This window comes from Tympanuchus pallidicinctus, unplaced genomic scaffold (assembly GCF_026119805.1).
Source record: "Tympanuchus pallidicinctus isolate F22 unplaced genomic scaffold, pur_lepc_1.0 scaffold12, whole genome shotgun sequence".
NCBI lineage: Eukaryota > Metazoa > Chordata > Aves > Galliformes > Phasianidae > Tympanuchus > Tympanuchus pallidicinctus.
This window is the reverse complement of record NW_026294637.1, coordinates 2,709,867-2,734,013: the sequence shown is the minus strand read 5'-3', so window position 1 is coordinate 2,734,013 and position 24,147 is coordinate 2,709,867. Positions and strand designations below refer to the sequence as shown.

The 24,147-nt window shown below is 53.7% G+C and overlaps 1 protein-coding gene across 2 annotated transcripts; it reads right to left on the bottom strand.

The window, feature by feature from the left end:
• Window positions 1–1,332: 1,332 nt before the first annotated feature.
• On the bottom strand, window positions 1,333–24,021 carry PCSK6 (proprotein convertase subtilisin/kexin type 6). 2 transcript variants are annotated; one of them, XM_052672482.1, is made up of 21 exons: window positions 23,785–24,021; window positions 21,752–21,856; window positions 19,020–19,130; window positions 18,345–18,488; window positions 18,054–18,130; window positions 17,834–17,922; window positions 15,315–15,487; window positions 12,574–12,786; window positions 12,009–12,109; window positions 11,000–11,103; window positions 10,245–10,362; window positions 9,086–9,274; window positions 8,762–8,898; window positions 6,904–7,080; window positions 6,406–6,508; window positions 5,897–6,093; window positions 5,535–5,622; window positions 5,034–5,125; window positions 3,746–3,875; window positions 3,164–3,276; window positions 1,333–2,768 (listed from the first exon to the last, which is right to left on the bottom strand). In XM_052672482.1, exons 1-21 carry the CDS (start codon window positions 24,004–24,006, stop codon window positions 2,671–2,673), a joined length of 2,781 nt encoding a protein of 926 aa, XP_052528442.1. In that variant the 5' UTR covers window positions 24,007–24,021; the 3' UTR covers window positions 1,333–2,670. The 2 variants fall into 2 exon arrangements, 1 of the variants encoding a protein (XP_052528442.1); XR_008203910.1 differs by lacking the exons at window positions 1,333–2,768; window positions 3,164–3,276; window positions 3,746–3,875; ... (4 more) ...; window positions 6,904–7,080; window positions 8,762–8,898 and having other exon boundaries at window positions 9,152–9,274; window positions 10,245–10,358.
• Window positions 24,022–24,147: the final 126 nt, after the last annotated feature.

Genomic DNA, 24,147 nt, shown 5'->3' with positions numbered 1-24,147 from the left:
TTGGCACCAAGAGACAACAGAGAAACGTGCTTTAATAAATTGCCCAAGTATTCGTTTATCTGGAAGAGACAGACACTTTGATCCTCTGCACATACCAGTGGCAGAGAGACTTTAATAGCACTGAGCGAGCATTGCAATAGCCTAGATAAATAATCTGAATGTTATTACTTTCCAGGAATGATTTCTGAGGGAGTCGCAGCCCTGGGAAACACTGGGAGCTGATGTTGTTGCATGAACTCAACTTGTAGAATTTGTTTCTCTTTCCCTGCAGGCTGAAGGGCAGCAGAAAGCTGAGACTGCTGGGGATTGGTCATCTTCAATTGCATTGCCTCACCCAGGCTGTATTTTCACATTTTAAGTTGTGCCAAGGACGTAGGGGTAAACATTGTTCTCTTTCCTGTTTTCTTTTTCAGCATTTCAGTGCATCTAAATATACCATGGAGCAGTACTGCAGGCAGAGCTGAGCCAGGGAACTGGAAGTCAGAGCTGACACGGCGCTCCTGGTTGGGACTGGGACACAGCAACAGAAATGGAAGTTTGTTATTTTATGACCAAAGTGGCAGAAGCCAGAAGCATTTCACCCCACTCCTGACCTCTGGTTTGGCCTGAGACCAAAAGGGGGATCCCAGAGCAGCAAAAGGAATCAGTGTGTGATAAATCATCTGGCTATCCTCTGATAAATGTGAAGAGCTGAGAGAGGCACGAGCCCACAGCAGCACAGCTCTGAGGAAGCATCTTCTCTCAGATTCTGTGATCCTTGTGGATCCCTTCCAACTTGGGATATTCTATAAGCCCCACATGGGAGGGCTGTTTTCTCCTTTTTCATACTTAGAAAGCTCAGTACCAGATACCCAGGCACTACCCTGGGCACTTGGCCCGCAGTTAATCGCTGCAAAACAAACACAATAACAGGCTGCAGAGCTTCCTCTGCTCCCAGTCAAGGAGGGGAGGGTGCGAGCTGCGGTGTGGGCAGCAGGGCTGCAGGATGCTGAGCATGGTTGGGAAGAGAGCGAGCCTCCTGCCAGCACAGCTGGAGGAAAGCCCATCTGTAGTTGAGTGCCCTCTAAGACCCAGCCAGAGGGGCTGGGGTGCACCAAAGCACAGAGCCCAGCCTGGCACTGGGACCGTTCAGGAGAGCAAAAGGTCTGAAAGCAGAAGATCTTTCTGAGAATTAATGTGACCTTGCACGTGCAGCAGATGCTCAGGAGCCATTCCTCCTGCAGGTGCTGGGCTGATCAGGGGATCCGATCCAGCAAACCAACAAGATCAACCCGAGCTGCCTCCAGACAGGGCAGTGGCTGCACAGGTTTGCAAAAAGCACAGATCCATCGCTCAGGGGAGATCAACAGTTTATTAACTTAAAGGTCAGTTCACCCAAGGCTCTCAGGCCAGGCTTTCCCCTCTTTGCTCCACAGAGGCAAGCCTGGGCAGGGTGCAGCGTGGCAATGGAGAACAAGCAGGGATCAGCCCAGCTCCAACAGGAACCAGCGTTGATTCACACTGTGAGTTTCACTGGCAAAAGGCTTAACTCATTCAATCTATCAGCAATGAAAACCAGAACAAGCAGCATAGGGAAATACTGTGGATGTCTGGTTAAAAAGAGCGTCTCTGTGAGGTCGGAGAGGAGAAGGATGAAGGACACCAAAGATTCCCCACTCCCCATATTAAAAAAAAATAGTCTACAGAGAAAAACGAGGACTGTATAAGTTATTTTTTTAAAAATCTGTAAAACAACATAGCCAAGGATATTTTAAACACAATTGTATAAACACCACGTGACGTACTAGGAAGAGAGAGCATGGAGAGGGTTGTTTGGGGGAGGGTTAGTGGAACTGAGTGTTTCCTGGCCAGATCCCTGGAATGTCTCTTTCGGAAACAGAAAGGAAAGAAAATCACTGCCGTGGCTGGGAGGTATCCCAGCAAAAGGTAGGATGGTGATGCAAAATGCTGGAAGAGACGAACTGGGAAACCACCTCGGAGAAGAAGGACGGTGCTCCTTCCCCAACTAAACGGCGACTCCGCGTCTGGGGAGGAAAATGCATTTTGCCGTAACGCTGCTCCGTGTGGACGAACCCTCCCTGCAGGCACCCGGCTCTGCCTGCACACAGGGGCCTTTGCTCTGCGGAGCTCCAGTCGTTGCCACACTCACAGCCAGGGAGAAGCAGCTGGATCCGAACGGGGTGGCAGAGCGGCACAGAGCCCGCTCCAGGCAGCGCCCGCTCGTCGTTTCACATGGGTATGGAGCACGGCGCTGGCTGGCAGCAGTGCGGGTCTCTGGGGCTGTCACCGAGCACAAAGCGGGGCCAGACCCGCGTGTGTGTGCTGTCCCATGTCCCCGCGGCCACTCCACGCACACACATCTGCAGGATTTCTGTGCGGACCCAAACTTGGGTGCACGGGTCGTGCCTTGCTCCCTGCTCACGAGGAGCGTTTGAGAGTATTAATATCACTGCCTGCCTGGGGCCTTTCAGGTCTCCATCATTCAGGCTACGATCCGCTCTCTGCTTAACGTATTGCTATAGAAACAAGCTGACAGTGATATTAAAGCCATCAAACTTACGACAGCACCATGTAAACTCTCCCAAAGCTGAAAAAATAAAACTTTTGTCCTAAACGTTTGGCAAAACCGGGCTGGCAGTCGGTGGAAGTCCTGGATGCTGCTACTGGACTTTACCCGGCCATAAGACACGTCTGACAGCAGAACTGCACAAACAGCTTCTTTTCACAGAGCTTGTTTGATTTCACCATCTCACAGAAAGTCTTGTCAGCTGGGAGGCCGGCCGAGGAACAAGAGAAAATGAGAGCAGATTAACATTTTAAATAAACAAACATCGCACGTAACAGGCGGTGCAATTCGTTCCAGTGTTTGAGAAGAGAGAATGGAAAAGGCGTTGCTTTTTCAGGGCATCTTTCACATGGTTTTAATGAAGGAAGAAAGAAGCTTTGCAGCGAGGGGGAGAATTAGCCCCGAGACTAAAGCAGAATAAGAATAAACACTTGGGTAAATGCTTGGATGCATTTGAGCAACAGGCAGACAGCCAGCAGCTCTGCCAGCCACCCTCACCCCAGCAAGCCCAGCTGCCGTTAGCTCTATCTACACTATGAAGGGAATCCTCCAAACGCCTCATTTTTGCAACAGGGGAGAACCATCAGTGCCACTCACCATTGGTACAGGTCTCGTTGGTCACACAGGAGCCACCAAGCAGGCTGAAGCCATCCTTACACCGCACGCAGTTCCCACTGGAGCCCTCGCAGGCAGAGCAGTGCTCATCGCACCTGGGGAGAGACCACACTGTGCTCTGCTTGCTGCTCCAAAGCTGGGCTCTGCAGGCAGCGGAGCAGAAGAGGTGGAAAGCAGCAAATCTGAAACCTTGTGCCTTGGAAAACCACACTGCCTTCCAACCCTCCCTTGCACATTGGCCCCATGGGGAGCGCAGCCAAATTGCTGCCCTGCGGCACCTCCAGGCCCTGTGCTGGGTGCTGGGGTGGGTGAACGCTGTGGCTGCAGGGCAGGGACTGCTGAGAGCTGGAACACGTGCTCAACATCGCCCTGCCTCCCACATTGCCCAGAGAGACTGGAGCCGGGCTCAGCCCCTCCATATAGCCGCAGGGCACCTTGGCTGGGTGGCAGAGGGGATGTGCAGAGCTGGTTCCCTCCTCCTCTTTTTGTTTGATTTCCCCACAGACAGCTCCAGCTGCAAGCTGTTTTCACCATAGCCACTTATTTCTTTGACCAGGTCCGTACCTCTTGCAGACCTTGTTGGGCAGCCCGTGGCTGTCGGCAGGATAGAAGCCCTCCCTGCAGGCGAGAACACAGCGCCAGTGAGGGGCAGGGCTGTCGGGGGTGCAGGGTGTGCAGTCATCCTCACCGGGTCCTGTGGGACAGGGGACAGAAGCCACTTCACATCTCAGTCCCACTTGGGAGTGAACAAGATGCTCATGGTGCCAGTGGAGCCCTGTGTGCTGCTCCCACCCCAAAAACCCATCCAACATCCTGCCCTGGCAGCCTTTGTATCAAAATCCCCTGTTCCCTCCAAGCATCCCTTCCTACTCCAGACTTGCATAAATGATTTTCCCACCCTGCTCAGTGCAATGCATGGAAAAAAAAAAGACAGATGCAAAATGCAGCCGGGGAGGAGATGTGGGGTGTCCATGTGTTGTGGCTGTGCTGTCATTAGGAGCCTTCCACGCACTGTGCATGAGAAATGGTTATGCGAGAAAAAGAGAGGGGAAAAGACTTGAAAAATAACAGTGGGAAGTGCATTTACACTGCCCGGAATAAGAATTAGAAGGAAAATAATTTTCTTAAGGGATTAAGAGTCCGTTCCCTTCCAGGCTTGCCAACAAGATCAATAAATATTTTGGATTTAGCCCTAGGAAATTGCCTGTGCATGATAAGTGAGATTCATACGACTGAACATGAATTGTCTGGAGATCATATTATCATCAGATCTATGATGATTTCAAGAACAGGCACAAACATTAACCATGGTAAACAGTGAGACATGCAGACAGCAAAAAAGGCAAAATTTAAAGGGGACATCCAGTGACTTAGGGACATGAGTGGATGTCCCCAGCCCTGGGGAGAGCACACGTTGAGCACATGACATTTTTAAGCACTGCAGAGCCATCCTCCATCACTGAGAAGGTTTTACTGCCTCCCCCACAACCTTATTAAACCACAGCACCTGGATTCGGACGAATCAGGAAATAAAGAATGGCTCTAATCAAAATGTAAAAACTCCTTACAAGCCTTTCCAGCAGGAATACAGCCCAGCACCTGCACTGTGTGCAGGAGCACTCTGTCCCCGGGGCTCCTCCAGGCATTTCCCTATGGACATGGTTATTCAGTGGGATGGCTGCAGGGAAAGTAATGCAGCCCACAGCCTCCCTGTGCTGTGATTTCTCTTCCTTGCTTGGGAATTGCTCCCCTCCTGCTGCAGCCAGCATGGTCCTGGGTGCTGTGGGCTCCTGTGTGTGATGTGCAAAGATTTGGGTTTTTTGCAGGGAGATGCTGGGGATGAAGGCTGTACCTGTGCCAGCAGGGCAGGTCTCGCAGCGCCGGTGCTCACGGCTGAGGTACATGGCAGGCTGGCACTCAGGCACACAGCTCTCTCCCACCAGGCTGACGGAAAAGCAGAGAACATTGACACCTCCACGTGGCTCTGGGGACCTGGTGCAGCCCATCCCCAGCTCCTGCAGCCCTGCACGAAGCACACAGTCAGCCTGCCCCTTATGCGGTTTGCAGTGTGCGGTGCAAATGTTTTCATTGCTCTTTCCCTTGTGTTAGACGCCACTGAATTCAGATGGGTGCTTCTGAACCATCCCCGTGGGTGCTTTCCATCTTCCAAACTGACCGCCAAAGTGCCGCCTCTCCATTCCCTTCACACCGTTTTGCAGCACAGCCTCCAAAGCAGGATCTGAAGTCTTTAACTAACGATTCTCTAATTTCCCCCCATGGGCAGGCTGCTCATCCATTTCCCAAATTTAAAACACAGGCCTCGGTGCTGAAGGTACAAGCTCTGGTATTTTACCTGAACCCATCTTTGCATGCAGTACACTTATCCGGCTCGCCGAGACACTTTTTACAGCTTTGATGGCATTTCAGACAGCGTTTCTGACCTTTCAAAAAAATACAAAAAAAATACACACAAGGAGAGTAGGTGAGGACAAAACCTGGATGGGGATTTGCAGGCAGAGCCACGTGTCCCTATTAACAACTGCCCTTACTTAACAGCTCTGAATGCATTTTGTACCCCTTGTGCACACCTCCTCCCTCCATTCTGGTGGCACTTGAGCTGGCATTTGGAAATCAAAGTGTTTTCTCCATTGGAAAGCGCACGAATGCACACGGGGTTTAGCCCTGTGATACACAGCCATTTATCAGCATCCTTACGTTCATCGGCGTAAAAGCTGGGGGGGCACAGGGGCAGGCAGGCACCCATCTCAGGGTGGTGGTAGAGGCTCCTCTTGCACGCTGTGCACTGCCCTGGGCCCCGACCAACACAGCTCTCACAGCCCTTGTAGCACCGCCGGCACCTCCGCGCTGCCTTGTCTCCAAAGAACCCTGCTGGGCAGGAGCTGACGCACATCCTGGGGGAGGAACAGAGGGGCTGAGCCTTAGGGTTGGATTTGTTCTGCCCATCCACCGCCACTCACGTTTTGGGGTTGCCCAGCCCCATGGCCATCATAGCAAAGCCCAACTTCAGGTGCCAGCTGGCACCTCAGCCATGCATCCTTTGATCATCAGTGGCTCTGGCCAACAAAGCCAACAAACACAACTTACCCTTCTGGCTCCGTTTCTCCCATGCCACCCTACCCCAGGGCAGGGGCTCCCATGCTTCCTGCCTCTGTTTTCTCTCCCTTACGCTTCTTGCTCCATGCAAGCACCCCACAAGCCCTCACCTGCCAGTTTTCACACTGCCCAGGCTGTAGTGGATGCAGTTCAAACATTGATCGGCGCTGGGGCCATCGCAGCCCTGGTCACCACACTCGGGGTGGCAGGGACCTGGTGGGAAATGGCAGCTCAGTCAGCAGCTCTGGCAGCTCTGGCACAAGGACAGAGCCTGAGAGCCCCCCAGGGGCTGCGGGGATGCACCAGAATTCCCACCACAGAATTCCCCCCCGACCCAGGACAGACAGACAGAGGGAAGGGGACACATTTCATTGTTTGCTCCAAGGGGAGGTGAGCAGAAGGTCTTTGTTTTTTTATTCGCCAGACGCCTCCACCATCAATTTGTGGTGGGAGTGCCGGCGTGCTGTTTTTCTACCTTCTAATTTTACTGTCCTGCTGCCCCGCTCCAGCCACAGCCACTGATCCTCCCCACTCCCCCACCTCACCCTTATTATCCCAGCTCAGATTTTTGGGGTTACCTTGGAGGAAGGACACCCCGAGGCGCTTACCCGCATACTCCTCCTCCTCCTCCTCTGCCATCTCCACCTGGCTCTGCAGGAAGGCAGCCCTCGATGGCTCCATCTCCGATACCTCCAGTGTCCTTGTGCGGGGCTGGGGGGCCCCTGGCGTGTTGTAGGGGTGCTCAGCTGTCCCATAGAAGAGGATGCTCCACTCCTTCAGCTTCCCTGTGGGGTATGTGTGCCATCACACCAAGTTTCCCACACAGTGCTTGCTCTGTCCCATGCTTCAGGGCTGAGCTCAGTGTGTGACAAGATTAGAAGGCATGGTCGGGATGGGTCGATAGTTGGATTCAATGATCTTAGTGGCCTTTTCCAACCTTAATGATTCTATGATCACCTAAAATATCGTGGGTGCCTGACCCCTACACCCCAAATTTTACCTCCATTCATTGAAAGTGTCCCCAGTGAGCAACGGGTGCAGCCCCATCAGGGACAGCTGCTCATGGGTGTCCTGCCCTGACCCACATGCTTTTGGGACCATCCGGAGCACACAGCTGCTCCCTCCCAGCAGTTCTTTCTGTTGCAATTCTTGATCAATGCAAGTCTCTTCAAGTCTGTGGTGCATTCTGTTTTAACCACTAATCCCCACGTTTCCAAGAAGGGCTTAATGATTTCAAATAAATACCTTGGCTCTTAGTGCTTTACACTCTGTTCTCAGGCAGGAAAGCAAGAAGCCACCTGCTCCATCCAGCATGGACAGTGTGGAGCCAGCAAAAGGGCAATCTCAGGTACCCTCAGCAAGGACAACTCAGTCACAACCTCCAGCCAACAAGAAACCAAGATGACTTTAAGGTTTTGCCTCCCATCTCAGTAGATGAGTGCCAGCAAATGTCAGCCCTGCACTAGGCTGTGAGTGGCGGTGAAGGGGAAGATCCCAGCCCTGGCCACGTTCATCTCTTCCCTTTCTTCCCCTTCATCTTTCTTCCCTTCTGTTTTGTGCACTCTGCTTCAAACACACTGTTGCAGGTCCCTAAGGGGTGACTTTATGTGCTCATTTGGGGTTTATTCCACACAGCCAGGTAAGGCAGAGCCCTGGGGCAGTGTGCAGCCGCATGGAGCTGATTCCCTAATGCCAACTGAGAACCACAAATACAGGGGCAAAGCAGCTCTGGGGGTGTTTTGCTGCTGCTCCAATGAGTTCAAAAGCTTTCAGGCCAAGGCAGCAAACAGCAACACCTTCTACACAATGAGCCCCCATGTGTTCCTCCTGCCAGAGAGCAGCGTGGGTGAGGTTTTTAATTTTCTCCTGGCTTTCTATCAATGAGAACGCAAATTTTTACACCCCCATATGGCACACCAGCCTGGGGCACGATACTTTATGTTCCACATTCCCTTCCCACGAGGCTGGATCCCACCAGCCCGGTTCCTTGGCCACTAAGGGGACAAGGACTGGAGCCAGGCTGAGGATGGGGGCACCTGGGAGGCTCTGGTTGGGGACAGTCCCCCCCAGCCTGTGTGGTGGCAGCTCAGTCAGGACGTCCGTCTGCACCCACAGGGCACTGTCCCCTTGCGCCATTGCACAACCATCCCACGCTCCAGATGTTCGAGCAGCACAGCAAAACAAACAAACAACAATTACAGCTCTCGGGTTTCCTCATTTTGGACTCATTACGGTTTAATTTTGGAAACCTCGCTCTCAGTTGCAGCAAATTTGCCAGAGGGAGAAAACCTGCTGCCGGCTCAGCCCAGCCTCTGTGCAGTAGGGCTTGGCTTTTACACCCATTCTTTGGGGTGATTTCTTTGGGAAATTTGGGTGAATTTAGGCAAAAGATCTGAGATCTAAAAGTTTGGGGCAAGTGAAATTTGGGGCAAAGAGCCTGGGGGAGGCAGTAGTGCGGGCGCTTACCTTGCGTGGTGGGGCTGCGCACCTGGGACGGCGTGTCCTGGATCTCCAGTGTCCACTCACCGGCTGCCCTCTCGCCCCAGCAGTGCACCGTCATGAACTCCCAGCCCTTGAAACCCTCATTGGAATGGTCAAACACTCTGCGACAGGAGAAGGAAAGCCACGCAGGTCTCATTCAATCAGGAAAGGGAGGTGTGGAATGAAGGATGCGTTTGGCATCGTTGCACAGGTCCAAGATGTACAGATCCCCTTGCAACCAAGATGTGCTAAAGGTCTCCCCACCAAAAACTCCAAGCATCGAGCACAGCCCAAGGCGGCTGCTCTTACCTCCTGGCCAGGAGCTGTGACCTGGTCCCCGCTGGAGACACGAGGCTGATCTGCAGGTCACCGCGGCGCGGGTGCGCGATGCTGAGCCGCACCACCACGTGCTCCAGGTACAGCACGTGCTGCTCGCGCTGCTCGCTGCAGGCGCTGCTCAGGGTGCTGGCACGCAGCACGTGGTCCGGGCGGATGTACCTGCCGGGATGCAAGGGGAACCAATGAAAGGTGAGGCAAATCCTGAGCCCTCACACCATGTGCGTGGGTAATGTTTGCTCCTCACTGCAAGAAAAAATCCCGTTTTTACAGGACGGAAGGGTTGGGGCATCAAACTCCCATTGATGGGAACTGGGTATACCATCCCACTGATGGGAGCTGGGCACCCAAATGCACTTCAGCTCTGCCTAGGGATGGACGGAACGAGGGCTCGTGTTTGGGAGTATTTGGGAGCATTTCCCTTGGTGCCCTATTGGTGCTGCGTTCCCCCATTTCTTCTCAGTTGTGTTTAAATCCAGACTCCTACCGTTTTACAGCAAAGAGTGGCAAATTATCACCTCCTCCGTGTCAGTGCATTGTCCTAGCAGGGGGATTTGCTGAATTGCCCGATGGTAACGAGATGCTTTTGAACCGCTTCTAAGATCTATGCTTTATGGGTTGCAAGGGCACTTTTTTATTATAATTATCAGTGCAGCATTCCTCCTTGGGTTGTAATTAGTGTCTGTATCAGATAAATAGTTTCATGAACACACTTGGCTCCAAATCCATTCCTGCTTTGCATACTTGATGCTCTCCAAAGAAACTGCGCTTTCCTGCTGAACAGCTAACTGCAAGGCTAGGTGGTGCCATGGTTGGAGGCTCTGTTCTGTCTCAACAGACCCTAGCAACCCTCAGGAAACAAGGGGTCACTACAGAGCCTGGTGTCCCCCCAGGATGCCTAAGCACAAGAGGGAGCAGGAGAAATCACCCACCATCAGAGCTGGTCCCAGAACACAACCCACAAGGCCTCCCGCCTTTATATCCCATCGCAGAGTAATACCAGCCACAAAACCAACAACAAAACAAAAGCAGAAAAAATGCTCCTGGCTTGTTCAGGAGGCTGACAGTGACCCAGGACTGCAGCCCCAGTTCTTCCAGTTCAAGGGATCCATGCCCCAGTCCCACCACTCACTTGGGTACCCTGTCCAGGCTTCCCACGCAGACGTGCTGGGGTGGCACCGTCTTCCATTTCTTGGCTTCCACTACTATAGCTTCTGCATCAACCAGGCCAAAGCCATATAGATGGCTAACTGGAAAGAGAGAAGACTCAGAAATCTCCACTCTGCCTGACAGATGCTGCTCCTTGCATGTCTTGATATTTCAGGTCCTCCACCCATCTGGGAAGACATAGAGCTGATCCTACTGTGGCAGGAGGTGTTCCAACACGTGGAGCTCACCAACCTGCCTGACTTACACCCTGAAATCATCTTGGTGACACAAAAAGCCAGGAGCAGCCCAATGGACATTGAATATCCCAAGTTGGAAGAGACCCACAAGAATCATTGGGTCCAACTCATTGGACCACCCAAATGCAAACCTGATGTCCGAGAGCAGCGTCCCAACATTCTCTGAGCTCTGGCAACCCAGGGCTGTGCTTACTGCCCTATGGAGATGTTCCACACCCAACACTCTCTGGGGCAGACATTTCCCAAACATCCAACCTGACCTTGCCCTGACTCCATGCTGTTCCCTCAGGTCCTGTCACTCCACTACCACCCAACACTGCAGATGTGGAGATGGCAAACCTCCACCAGGTAAGGCTGCAAAGCTCCCCCAACAGCAGAGTCCCCAATCCAGCTGTGAGCACCCATCCAGTGTGAATCTCCTGGATCTGGGGGCCTCTAATTTCCCTTTGGATGCTAATTTTGCCATCCCACGGCACCTCACCTTTATGCCCTGCTCCATTGGTCTTCCAGTCAGCTGCCCGTAGGTGTACCGGCCGTGACGTCCTGACCAGGAGGTGCTGGACATCCCTCCATGTGAGCAGGGGACTGCAAGGAGATGTGGTCAAGCACAGCTCTGCTGCCCCCAGTCTCCCATCAGGCTAAAAATCAGGCTATCCTACTCAAATAGGGTATGAATTGGTTATTTCAATGCTCACGCCCTGCCTGGGGGTGGCCATTGCTTGGGGTGCCCAAATAGAGGGAGAGTACCCAGGGAGGGATGCTGTGTGCCCATGAACAGGGGGTATATAGTTCCTAGGCTAAAGAAAAAACAAAAGCTAGACAAAACCTTGGTTTGTTCATTTAACATAAAAACAAAACCCAAAGTGCTTTAAAAAAAACCCTTAGGCAGGGTTGACATGATGTCTGAGTTCATGGTGCCATGCAGAAACCACATGTTTCTATGCCTCAACCCAGGAATATTTCTGAAGAATTTTCCATGCTTTTCTTGCAGTCTCCTTAGCATTTCAAGTTATTGATATTGCTCTCAAACACCATTTAGAAAAAAAGAAATATAATTTATTCCTTCTCATCATAATGGGGCATCTGAGTGCCTGCATCTCCCTGTACCCAGCCCTGGTACTTAACGTTGCGTTTTATGCCCTGGATAAACAATGCAGATCCTACACCTAATACTCTTAAGAAGGAAAACAGCATCTCCCAAAATGTGATCACTCAACCTGGGCACCAAGATCAAACTGAAAGAGATGAAGTCTGCTGAGCGTGACCGCCCCCAAATGCAATGGCAGCATTGGCCCACGGCTCATTCATGGCAAGGGGAGAAAGAGCCTTGCTTGTATTCCACTCAATAAAAACAGTAACAGAAGTTCATGAGCAGATGCCCTGCAAGCCAAGCGATGGCTGGAGCAAGGCTGAGAGTGTGCTTGGTGTTATGCAAAAGTAATCCTTTTCCCTAAGCTTGGGAAGGTCCCACCCCAGTGGGGTTGACTTACTTTGCTTCCAAAGCCAAGGCGATGATGCCGGCCACCATGGGTGCAGACACGGAGGTGCCGGTGTGGCCATCGGTGCAGCGGTGCCGGAGGTCAGTGGTGACCTGCAGAGAGAGCAGCTGCAGCCCTGCAATGCCAGAGGTGCTCCCAGTGCTGGCCATTGAGAGCTCCATGGAAACCATGGCACCATGGCATGGGTAATGAACCCTCGCCACATTTCCCACATCATCAGCCCAAAAAAGGGGCTGCAGATATATCTGGCATGTAAGAAAACACCTGTGTTTGTGTTTTCCCTTGCAAAAAAACCGTTTGAAAAGGACAAAAAGTTAGCTTTGTTGTGGATCAGCTGGAGGAAAATATGGCTGGAGCAGAGCTGGAAAAAATGTCCATGAGCTCGTGCTTGTTTTCATTTTTACACACCAATGGGAAAACCCAGATTTTGGAGCCTCCTGAGGACAAGACCACCAGGGCCAACACACTGAGCAGCTGTCACCAAAACAACCCCACAAGCAGAAGCCCTCACCACAAACACCCAAGGGGCTGCTGATCTGCTCAGGGCTGAACTTACAATTTTCCGCTCATAGAAGGCCCCGCTGCTGTAGGTGGTGGCCAGGGTGGATGCACACTCCTCCAGGTACCAGGGTTTGTAGCCGTTCTCAGTAGTGCTGCTGATGGAGATGGTGTAGATGCTGTTGGTGTAGCCATCACAGGAGCAGTAGTCACCCTCCCGGCCGCCGTTTCCTGATGCCCAGACAAAAATGGACCCCAAGCCCCTGCGGCCCTGTGGGCAGAGAAGGAAAGGGGTGAGGAGACCAAGTGTTTGCCCAGGATGAGAGTGGGGAGCAGCCCGGGGAGCAGGGAACAGTGGCAGGGGCAGCCACCACTCACTGGGTTTGGGGCAGAATTTAGGGTTTGGTTAGGGTGGAATGGCGGAATCAGCATGCAGTTTTCCCCCTGGGTAAGAGCAGCTGGGTCACCTCATCCTAGTGGAACATGGAGAAACTCCCTAAAACCTGTGCCCCACTTCTCTCCAGCCCACAAAGCCCATCGCAAAGCCACCCACCACCCACCCAAACCATCAGAGAGCTTCCTGCAACGCATCCTTTAGGCTTTGTTTGTTTGCTTCTTTCCTTCCCTCATGGCTTGGCACGAACATCTGATGGAGCATCCCCACCGGGCAGCTTTGCTGGCTGCCCAGACCTCCCTGGAGCCAGGGAAAGTCCCATGTGGGAGCAGCCACACTGCTAACAAGGGGCCCCTAATGAAGCTGGCAGCGTGGCAGAATTGGGGCCCATTCGCTCCCCTTGGGGCACACAGAGCTAATGTGTTATTGCACATCCTGATGCTCTGAGTGGGTACCGAGCAGGCATGGAACGGAGCACCATTCCTATGCATCCCTCTCGTTTAATTAAGTCTCCTTCCCCTAAACGGCTGACTTGGTCCTTTGCCTCCTTGGAGCCCTGGCCTCCTTGCAGAGACCTCAAGGTTCACCTGGGCGGATCGGTGCCTGCCTGCATCCCCACCCTCTGTTTGGCTGTCTGCTCTGACAGAAAAAGATGCAAAGTCAGAGCAATTTGCTGGGATTTATCACGTCTCCCATGTATATGGCCATGCATACATTGGGCCGGCCGGCCGCGTGACGCGTGACAGCCAACAAGAACTAGCAGCAAAAAAGCACCAACAGAACTCATGTGCCACCTACAGCATCTAATGGTACCCACGGACCACATGCAGGGATGTGGCTATGGGCTCCATTCAGGTACACACATGGGGAAGCCAAAATCTCCCTTGCAAGGATGCTCCAGGCTCTGCCTGTGTCATTGCATCCACAGTGGGAGTCAGCTCCAGAGCCAAGAGGACACACAAGCAACATCCCTCCATCCCAGCACAGCACCACTCACACCCAATGGCAATTCCCAACAGAGCAGAACATGGCCTCGCTTTGCAACTTGGTTGGCCCTAAGCCATCCCTGCACTCCTCACTCAGCCATGAAGATTCCCACGAGCAGACCCAAAACACCCACTGGTTTTATTGGCCACCTCCCCAAACCAATACCACCCCAGAAGGGCTGCAATAAAAACAGGACGCAGACAGCATCTGAACCCGTGCAATTTCCCCCTTGGCCAATGCTTGGGACCAAGGAATCAGTGGGACACAAGGTGCACATCCCCTGCTTCTGCAGTGCTGGAGCCCTAAGGTGCCAGGAAAAATATTGCCCTATTAGCTCGGGAGCTAACAAGTATGGTGAGTAACGAGATGATAAATGACCCCCGTGCAGCCCTACTGCTAACAGATAAAGGTTATTTTAATGTTTCCATTAAAAACTCAATTTTAAGGATTTATAACTCAGACGCAGCCATTTGCTTGGGCTAAAGGTTGCTGCTAGCTCTCTGCTTATGACTTTCCTCATTAATTAAGGGGAGGCAGGCGGCAATTAGGAGCTCTGCAAGGAGGGTGGTGAGGGCTGCAAACATGGGTGGCATTGGTCAACAGGGAGTGCGAGACGGGGGTGGTGCAGAACCCAAATCAGCTTGGTATGGAGTGGGAAAGGCAACACGGCCCTCAGGAACACAGCAATCCATCAGTAACCCTGCCTCACTCAAAAAATGGGGAAAAAGGAAGGGGGAAAGGGAGAAGAAAAAAGGGAGAGGGAAAAGGGGAGAGGGAAAAGGGGGCACCCAGGGGTACAGGACCCATCTTCATCCAAATCCCCTCCCTTGTCCAACCACTCTGAGCTCAGCCACAGCTCCTGTCTTCAAATAAAGGCAGAGATGTGGAGAACTCTTCCTGAAACGGCGGGTCCATGCCGGACAGGGACCCCACTGCTGCCTGCTCACTCCCACATGGAAAAAAGCTCTGTGAAGGGCGGCCTGTTCCCTGTATTTACACGACATGAACTCCCAGCAACTTCAATGAATTCCTCTTCAGCCCGACCGCCCCGGCAGGAAATCAAGTAAATAGTGGGAAAACACTCCACCCTATTTATAGATAACATGAGGGCGGCAGAGCTGAGAGCAGAGAGGAGGAAGGGAGGGAATGGTCTCAGGGCAGCCAAACCCAACCCCGAGCTGCCCCAGAACATGGGGGTTGCATCACTTACCCACCAAGGGGCCGCAGAAGGGCTTTTCCCAGTGCTCTGAGCCAATATTTGCCCTTTTCTTTTTTAATATAAAAGCACCAGGTCTTTGCCACTCGAGGGGTCTCCCATCACCAAACCCTCGGAGCTCAGGGATGGGACGCGGGGGGCCGAGCAGGGGTCCCACGGGGCAGGGGAGGAGTGCCAGCGCTGGGCGCTGCGCGGTCCACACCTTTTTAATGCCATGCTCAAAAGCCTGCTTGGCCAATAGGCCGGGTCCATCAACTGTCTTCCCATCATCATCTGGCCCCCAGCTCGCGCTGTAAATGTCAATGTAATCGGGTCTGATGCCAAGCGACTTCGCTTCAACAACATCTGTTACATCTCCATCTAACATACGAATGCCTAAAAGCACAAAAACATCAGACATTAGGGCTTAATGGCTTTTATGAAAGTGCAAGGATTGCAATCAAAGGCCTTTGTTAGCGGTGGCGGAAACCGCGAGGCTCGGCATGCCTCCAAATAGCTGCAACAAGCGGCAGCGCCGGCGAGCCCCACGGCCAGGAGCTGGAAGGGCATGCAGGGAGCTCTGCTCGTGCTCCCTGCGCTGCTTTATTGCAAGCAATGAGGTTTTGGGTGAGGGTTTAAAATCAGCTCCAGTGGGCTTGGGCAGGTTAGAAGGAAGGTCCGCTCCCATCATTGAAATTCCCATCCGAAAACCCTGGTATCCCCATCCGAAAACGTTGGTTTCCCATCCTAAAACCTTGTTTGCCCCATCTAATCCAACAACATCACCTGGATGACAGCAGCTTTTCCCAGTGCTCACAGCCCATTGGCTTTGGGCACATAGGGGCAGTGGGCAGTGCCACGGGACAATGGGAGCCCATGTATAGAAACAGCAGTGCCCATCACTATGTCACATCAGTGCCCAACTGGTGCCGACAGTGCCTGGACAAGGACAGCTCCACGAGCAGCAGTGACCCCATGCTGGGGTTGCCTGGCATCCCCACTGAGATAGCATGGAAAGCCGCATTCCCAGCCCCAAGGAAAACCCAAAACTGGGGTAAGAAGAGCAGAAGGCCCTGCAGATGCAAGCGCTGATCCTTTGTATGGAGAGCCCCGAGCGATGCCCAGCATCCAGTCAGGCAGACTCTGGTTTACACTGATGCATTTCCCCTTCCACATGTGCTTCTCTTAAAGAAGACAACTGCAGGCAGACGGAATTACACTGCAGCTGTGCTCCAGACAACACTCAGCTCAACTGCATTTCTCTGATGCTGTCCCACATTAGCCAAACACAAGCTTGGAAATGCAGGAAGCTGTGCCTCAAACTCCCTGTCCCAGGAAACATGAAGGGAAGCTGCCTTCCAGGAGAGCGTTGCAGGAAAGAAGAGAGGAGGAGGTATGACAGGAGCCCTCCTTGCTTATAGCAACGTTTTGCCCACAGCAAATGAAAAGCGATGCATGAGTGATGGAGTGCAGCGAGCCCAATTAGGTGGGAGCTCCCTGAGTGTGACAAATGGGCTTCCCCAGCAAGTCGTGCTCATTCATCACTGCTTTATTTGAGTCATCCATCTAAAGTCACTCTCACTAAAACTGCAGTGTTTTCTTCCTCAAATGCAAAGGTGATAGGTCTGGAGGCTGGGTTTCTTGGCTCTGTCAGGTTGATTTGCTCACCACCCCCAGCACACACACAAGTCAAGAAAAGGAAGCAAATTAAAATAGAACTCATAATAAAGGCAGCAAGCAACACTCGTTTCTGCAGCCCTTACTGGGGAAATACAGACACCAGGACCTGACCTGCAGGGTGCCAAATCTTAAATCCCACTGAGTGGAGCAGAGCCAGAGCATGAACAACCCATCCAAACGATGAGCAGAAAGCATCACGCAGGTGGGATGGGATGGGGACGGGGCCACGACACAGCCTTTGCCAGCCCCCCGGTCACTCTCCCCAGAACAACATCTTCCACTGAGGCTTTCCTCAGCATCAGGTCCCCGCTGCCAGTCATGCACAGAAGGACGCAACTCAATGGAAAGCAATGTGGTGCATTGCTGGGATGCAAAGAACCAGATACTGTGCACTTGGGACTGCTCCCAGTGCCTGGGGTGGCACAAGGGCTCACAGATCCTTTGGCAAAGCCCCACTCCTGCTGAGGCACCCGCCGAGTGCACAGCCAGCTCTGGGCTCACCACACACAGTCCCAGCAGCCACACAATGTGCTCGCACCCCTATCTGCACAACCATTTTATTTTCCCATGAGGACATTTTGGGGTCCCCCAGACGATCCCTCCTGACTGCTCACTGACAGACAACAACCTCACAATGAGTGTTTTCTGGAGCTAACTCATTGCCACCAGCCAAACCAAATACATGTCCCATCCAGACCAACCCCCCGACACTTCTGGTCAAAGCCAACTCTACCCATACACACACATGGACTTACAAAAGGGATGTGACCCCAGCGGTTTTCCACCCCAAAACACACAGAGCCAGTGTCCCCCATACCCTGGGATCACCTGCATGGGGCTGGGGACCCCCATCCTCCCACAAGCCCCCCCAGAGCTCCCTCCTCCCCATGCTGGGGTTTGTCCAAATGGGGGATGATCCACATTGAGCCACATTGGTGCCATATTCCCGGCAATATGTGGGGGAATGACATCCCTCTACCCACCCCGGGAGCCCACCAACCCCATCGTGGCCCTGTGGGAGGACTAGGAAGGGCAGGGGGCTGCAGACAGTGCTGGCCTCACCTCCAATGCGTGCGTTGTAGGCAATGCCCACAATGCAGTACGAGTTGTTGGCTGCTGCTGCCACCTCCCCCGCGCAGCGCGTGCCGTGCCTGCAGGGAGAAAGCCCTGTGAGCAGATTTTGCATAAAGCCACTAAAGCAGCATTTCCAGAAGGGATGGGATGGGATTCCATGGGATACAATGGACAGGGGCTCATCAGCTATGCAATTAGCACCACATACTTATTCTCATTGCTGGCATCGTAGCGAGGCGTTGGATCATGGTCATTCCCATTAACATCGTAGCTTGCAAGAGGGTCCTGAAATGGGTTTTCCACCATTAGGTTCCACTTGTTTTCATGGGACAGCAGCCCAGACTCTGCCAGAATTTCTCCACATTCTCATTTCTCCTTCCTAAAACACCCCCTTCCTTTGACCTCCTGCTGTGCAGCCTCATGCTGTGCTTATTCCCCGCGATCCAGCGGAAACAAACCCCCTCCACTGGCATCATTCAGCCCCAGGTGCCCCACTCACGTAGTTCTGCAGCAGGTCGGGGTGATTCCTCTCTATTCCATCATCAAGGATGGTGACCACCACGTTCCTGCCGGTGTAGCCCCTCTGCCAGGCAGCGACCACATTCATCTCCGAGCGGCAGCGGCTGTTCCTGTCCCCGCAGTGCTACAGGGGCAGCAATGGCAGAGCACAGCCTGCAACAGGGCTGCGACCCCACAGCCTGGGCTTCAGCCCTTCCACGGCAGCATGGAGCTCATTTACCAACCCAAAAGCACATCCCAATCCCAACCCCTCCCAGTAACTCATAGATCTGCTCCAACCACACCGACCGAGGCCACCAGCAGCGGTCAGCTCAGGAGCACACTCTCCTCTCCCCATCATTCCTTCCCTCCACCACTCCTCACACCGCAGGCTCTTGGCTTTTGAAGCGCTCATTTCCTCTCTGCACTTAATTTCAAACAAATTTCCCCTGTCAAACACGGATCGATGAACCAGGCAGGAGGAAAAATGATATTGCAAATAGATGGTAGCAGCTCTTTGATGGGCAAAGATGTGCCAGCACTGCAGCTGTGATGCTCTGATGTCTACGCGCACAGTGCAGCGAAGGCACTGCTGAAACACTTCCAACCAAACCCCTTTGTACAAAAGATAAATGACCTGATTTTTTAGCTCACTTTTCACGGAGGCAATACGCACCAGGTACCACATGTTGGGCCACACCGGGTCGTTGAAGGGCAGGGAGGGGGGATCACCACGGACGTGTCTCTTCACCCGCCGCCGCACCTCCTGCTGCTGCAGCCACTCCACCTGTGGGCACAGAGCACTGCTGGGCAAAGGGCTGTGTGGGGATGTGCCCCCAGGCCCCAGCCAGCTCCATCTGCAGGCAGAAGGGCAGGATGGACAGGCAGACAGCCAGGAACCGCTGGCTGAAAGCCGTCTTGAGTTTTACGTGTTTCGTTCATTGGTTGCACTGCATCGTGCAGAGCAGCTTTAGATCTTGGAGATAAACAAGGCTCATCCAGGGGAGGGTCAGGGTGGATATTAGGAAACGTTTCCCAGAAGGAGCGGTGCTGCACCGGCACAGGTTGCCCAAGGGCAGTGGGGTGACTGACCCTGGGAGTGCTCCAGAACCACAGGGATGAGGGCAGTAGGCACGGCGGGGTGGACTTGGGAATCTTGGAAGTCCTTTTCAACTTTAACAATTCTATTCATTTATATTAAAGTCACACAATTCTATACTGGAGGTGTGTGTAAACTTCGATATGATGCCAAGGTGCTGCTGTTCCACCCTAATGCCCATCTCTGGTGAGTCCCCACCCTGCAGCCCCACCAGCACTCACCTGGACGCCCCTGGCTTTATGCAGCCCCAAGCACTGAAGGTTCATCAAAAACAACCCCACGTACCCCCAGGCATTTACCCCCAAACGCTCCCTGTGTCGATGTTGGGCACAGAGCTCCCCAACCCTTCACCCCCACATCTCTTAGCCCTGACCTCCATGTGGCCGTGGCTCTGATCTTTAGACAGACACTTTTCTACAAAAAAAAAAAAAAAGAATACAAATCCAAACGGTAAGTTTTTGTTTGGCTCATTTATGCTGGAGCTGGCAGCCAAAGCGAGAGCTCCGCACTTGGTTTATGGCTTTATGGCTCTGATTTACAGAGATAGAGGCAGAACGGTGAGCATCGCTCCCAGCCTAGAGCTGCGTTTTTAAACCTATATATTTCCAAGGAAGGGGGGGGGAGGGAATAAAATAAAATAACTGTTGAAACAAACAAAAATATATTTCATAGGAAAATATGGTTCCGTGGCGCCTTGCCTGCTGATAGCAAGCTGCTTCATTTGTGCAGCGACGGATTTAAGTGTTGGAAGCAAAAACAAAACACGGCTTCATGGTCTGGTTGAAAAAACTATGTTAAATAGAGGAAATTGCCCAATTAGGCAGCTTTTCTCCCCAAAGCAGCACTCCTTGTCTGAGGGACTCGCTGCCCACCCCCTTCCCAGCATTGCTAGTTATGTGAGGATGGGAAGGAGCCTGGGGCAGCCCTCAGCTTGTGACATTCCTGACAGCTCCCATCACCCTTCACAGGAGGCAAAGGCTTCTTGGAAATTACATTAAAAAAAGAAAAGAATGGGGTTTTGCTACAAGAAACAGTTACAACACAGCCCCGTGCCGGGATCCCGGGCTGCGAGTAGAGGGGAGCCCCTGTGCTCCCCAGAGCTCTGGGATCTCCACTGAGTGACATGGGCAGCTCCACCCAGCATCTTCTCCTTTCACCCACAGTTTGCCCCCAAATTGCCAGATTTGCTAAATCCCTTCATCTTCATCACACCATTTGGTGAACGTTAGCCCCACAGTGAGCAGCCAGGACCTCAAAGGGTTCTCCGTGGGTATGAGTGCAGTTTAGGGTGTCCCAAGGACCCTTCTTGCACGTTCCATCATCTCCCTTTACTGCCAGAGCCTGAGGGGACCTGGCTCCTGCGGTGGAACCAGCCAATAAATCCCCAGGCTGGAACAATAGCCCCCTGGAAGACATGAGATGTGGAACATCTGCAATTGATTGCATTTGCTGCTTCTTTGGGGTTTCTGCAATGTTTGTTTCCCAGCTTGTGATGTCGTGTCTCCTTGTGCCTCACAGGGAATTTTTTATTGCACTGTGCACGCTCAAATGCCGAGACACCTCTAAAATGAGCTGGAAACATGGGAGAGAGGGACAACACATGCCAAGAGGTCCTAAGCTCAGGGCAAGTGCCAAGAGCGGGACCTCAGAGCTCTGAGGTGGATCAGAGCAATGCAAGGCACATGGTTGCAGACTGAAAGCCCACTGACTCGGCCCCATCTGTTGGCCCCAGATTCATTGAGATGGAAGTATTTCCATTGCAGATCAGAACCCATCATTTGCTTGTTCCGTGAGCAGCTCTGCCACCACTCCAGCGCTCCGCACATCTCCAGGCATGAGCACTGAGGATTTGTCCTTTTCTCTGCCAAAATAACATATCACAGGGCTGCAGCCCTCGACGCCGCCTGGGCTCACTTGTCCTGCATCCTCCTGGTCCCCCATTGCTTTTGTCAACTCAGCTGCAACCCAAATCCCTTCGGATGTTTGCTCTAGGAAAAAGCAATGCACGCCGATTGCCAACGATTTCACACATAGCAACCATTGAGACAGCAAATGTTGTGGCAACTGGATCAACACCCGAGTATGCAGCAGCCTCTCGATCCTGTAAGGCTTTTTCCTCCCTTTGCTTTCCCCCCATCCTTCAGGCAGATGTTAGCATTTAGTCACTTTAAGTGTTTTTCATCACTGATAAACATCCCAATGCCCAGTGAGTCACCGTGTGCATGCACAGGGCTGCGTCTCAAGGACAGCGCTGTCATCGTGCCGTGCTGCAGACCATGGCTGTGGGGTTTGGGGGTACAGCCCCATACCTTGGGGTCCATGCGGAGGAAGGTGTGTGGTCCCCGGCTGCTCAGCGTCGAGCGCTTGAACGTTTTGCTGTGGTGGAAGTGGTAGTAGTTTTCCAAGCTGCCAATCTGGGAGAAAGAAAGATTTGTTTTACAAAGGCAAGGGTTGCCCACGGTCTGTAGAAAAATGCCAGCCCCAAGGCTGTGCTGTCCTCAGACCCCTCATCTCGCAGCCAGTGATGCTGTGGACTGCGCTCTGAGCACCTGCTTGAGCTGTGGGTGCCCCTGTTCAGTGCAGGAGTTGGACCAGATGGCCTTTAAGGGGCCCTTCCAACTCAGTGACCCTATGGCTCTATGTGGACCCTCTCTTCCCAAAAGCATCACTCAGTCAACCCAACATCCTGTGGAGATGCAGTGAGATGGGCAAGGAGGTTATAAACCAGAGTTCTTCATTCCCACAGGATTACTGAGAGCCAGCCCTGCTGTGAGCAGGACCTTGGGTCAAGGGACCCTTTGAACCTAACTTTAAACCAAGTAGAAGAACTCAAAAATGTGATTTCCGTCTTAAAAAAAAATAAATTGATGGAAGAGTATTTGCTCTCTCTGTGGGATCAGAGAGGACACTGCTGGAGCTCTTGCCCTACTCACTGGGAGCAGCGTGAGCCCCACAGGTGGGAGCTCTGGGGAAGCTGAGGACACTTCGGTTATTCCCATGGACGGCATCAATAGGGCTGAAACCCCACAAGCACAACAAAGGGAGTGCTGGAAACCCCGAGAGCAGCAGAGTCCCAAAGAGAAACACAACAGCAAAAGAGGTGAGTTGATGCCTTCTGCCTCCAGACAAGCTCACACATCCCAGTTCCAATGGGAATTGCTCTACAAATGTCATTCATTTAAGCAGCAATACAACCACACAGGCAGGGAGGGCAGCTCTCATGGTGGCACTGGAGTCCCCGCATCCAAGGTCCCAACAGGGTCTGAAATCCCCGAAGCTGAAGGAGGGAAGCACCACATGTCCCTCTGCCAGAGCAAGGACAAGCGCAGAGGTCCCCAAATCCTCATGCCACTGTTTCTCCCCTCCTCGTCCCCACAAGGCCCAGGCACACGTGCACAAAGGGGGACGTGGATGCACGGGGTTCAGCACTTGGTGACCTCCCCCTGGGTGAGCCCCGGGCTGGGGATGGCCTGGAGCAGCCAGAGCACTGCAGAGGTGCACGCGCCGGAGGAGAAGCAGGAACGCCCTGATGCAAGCACAGAAATATTTCCCTTGGTCTGCAGCCTGCTGCCGGCTGTCCTGGGAGGGCTCAGGGGAGAGGGAGGGATGGACGGGACAGACAGATGGATGGGACAGGCAGACAGAAATGATGGATGGATGGATGGGACAAAGGAGTGGATGAATGGAATGGACAGATGGATGGAGTGGAGAGGGATCGGTGCACAGGGCAGCCGATATAAGGCAAAGCAAAACCCCAAAGCAGGAGCACAGCGTTGGGTCGACGCAAAAGCCTAAAGCAGCAGCACGTCTGCTGCAAAGCGGGACGTTTAATGGAGCCGTTGAGCTGAATGGGGAGAACCAGCAGAAGGGCGCGCTCCCAGCTCCGCGAGAGAGATCGGGATGGGGCTGGACGGCCAGGGAGGGCAGAGCGCGGCGCTGCAGGTGGGGGACAGGGGATGGAGGGACGCGGGCTGGAGGACGCTGCCGCCCAACAGCTGCGGGACACGGGCATGGGACGGGTTTGTTGATGATGCAACACCCGAATTGCACTCTGCAGGGTTAGGGCAGAAAGCAGAGCTGCAATCAGTCGCTGGGACGCGGCTCCCGCAGGGGGAAGGGGCTGAATCCCCAGACCCGGGGGGAACCGTGCCGGGACCCCCCGGCATCCGCAGCGCGCTCGGACCGGGGAGAACCGCCCGCTCCTCGCGTTCCCGACACCTCCGATCAACCCCGGGCGGAGAGTCCAAAGTTTCCCCGATCCACCCGTGCAACTTCCCGGCCCCACGCGCGAACCCGAACGGCCCCGTACGGCCCCTCCGCACCTCCCCCCGCACCCCCTTACCTGCCCTAAGCTGATGTACCCATAGGCGGCTGCCAGGCGGGCGGCCTCGGCCGGGCCCCCCCGCACGCGGACGGCCCAGTGGTTGGTATAGACGGTGCGGGAGGGCCCCGCCGCCCCCCCCCGGCCCCAAAGGAGCAGGGTCAGGGCCAGGAGGCAGAGGGGGGCGGGCGGCGGGGGGGCTGCGCGGCGCGGGGCGGGCGCGGAGGCCGGAGGTGCGCGCATGGTGCTCGGCGCTCCGCGGGGCCGCGCTGGGCGGAGCGGGGAGAGGCGGCTTTTAAAGCGGCCCCGGAGCCCGGCGGGGGCGGGGGGATGCTCCCGGGGTGTGTGTGTGTGAGAGAGAGAGAATGGGGGGGGGGAGGTGGA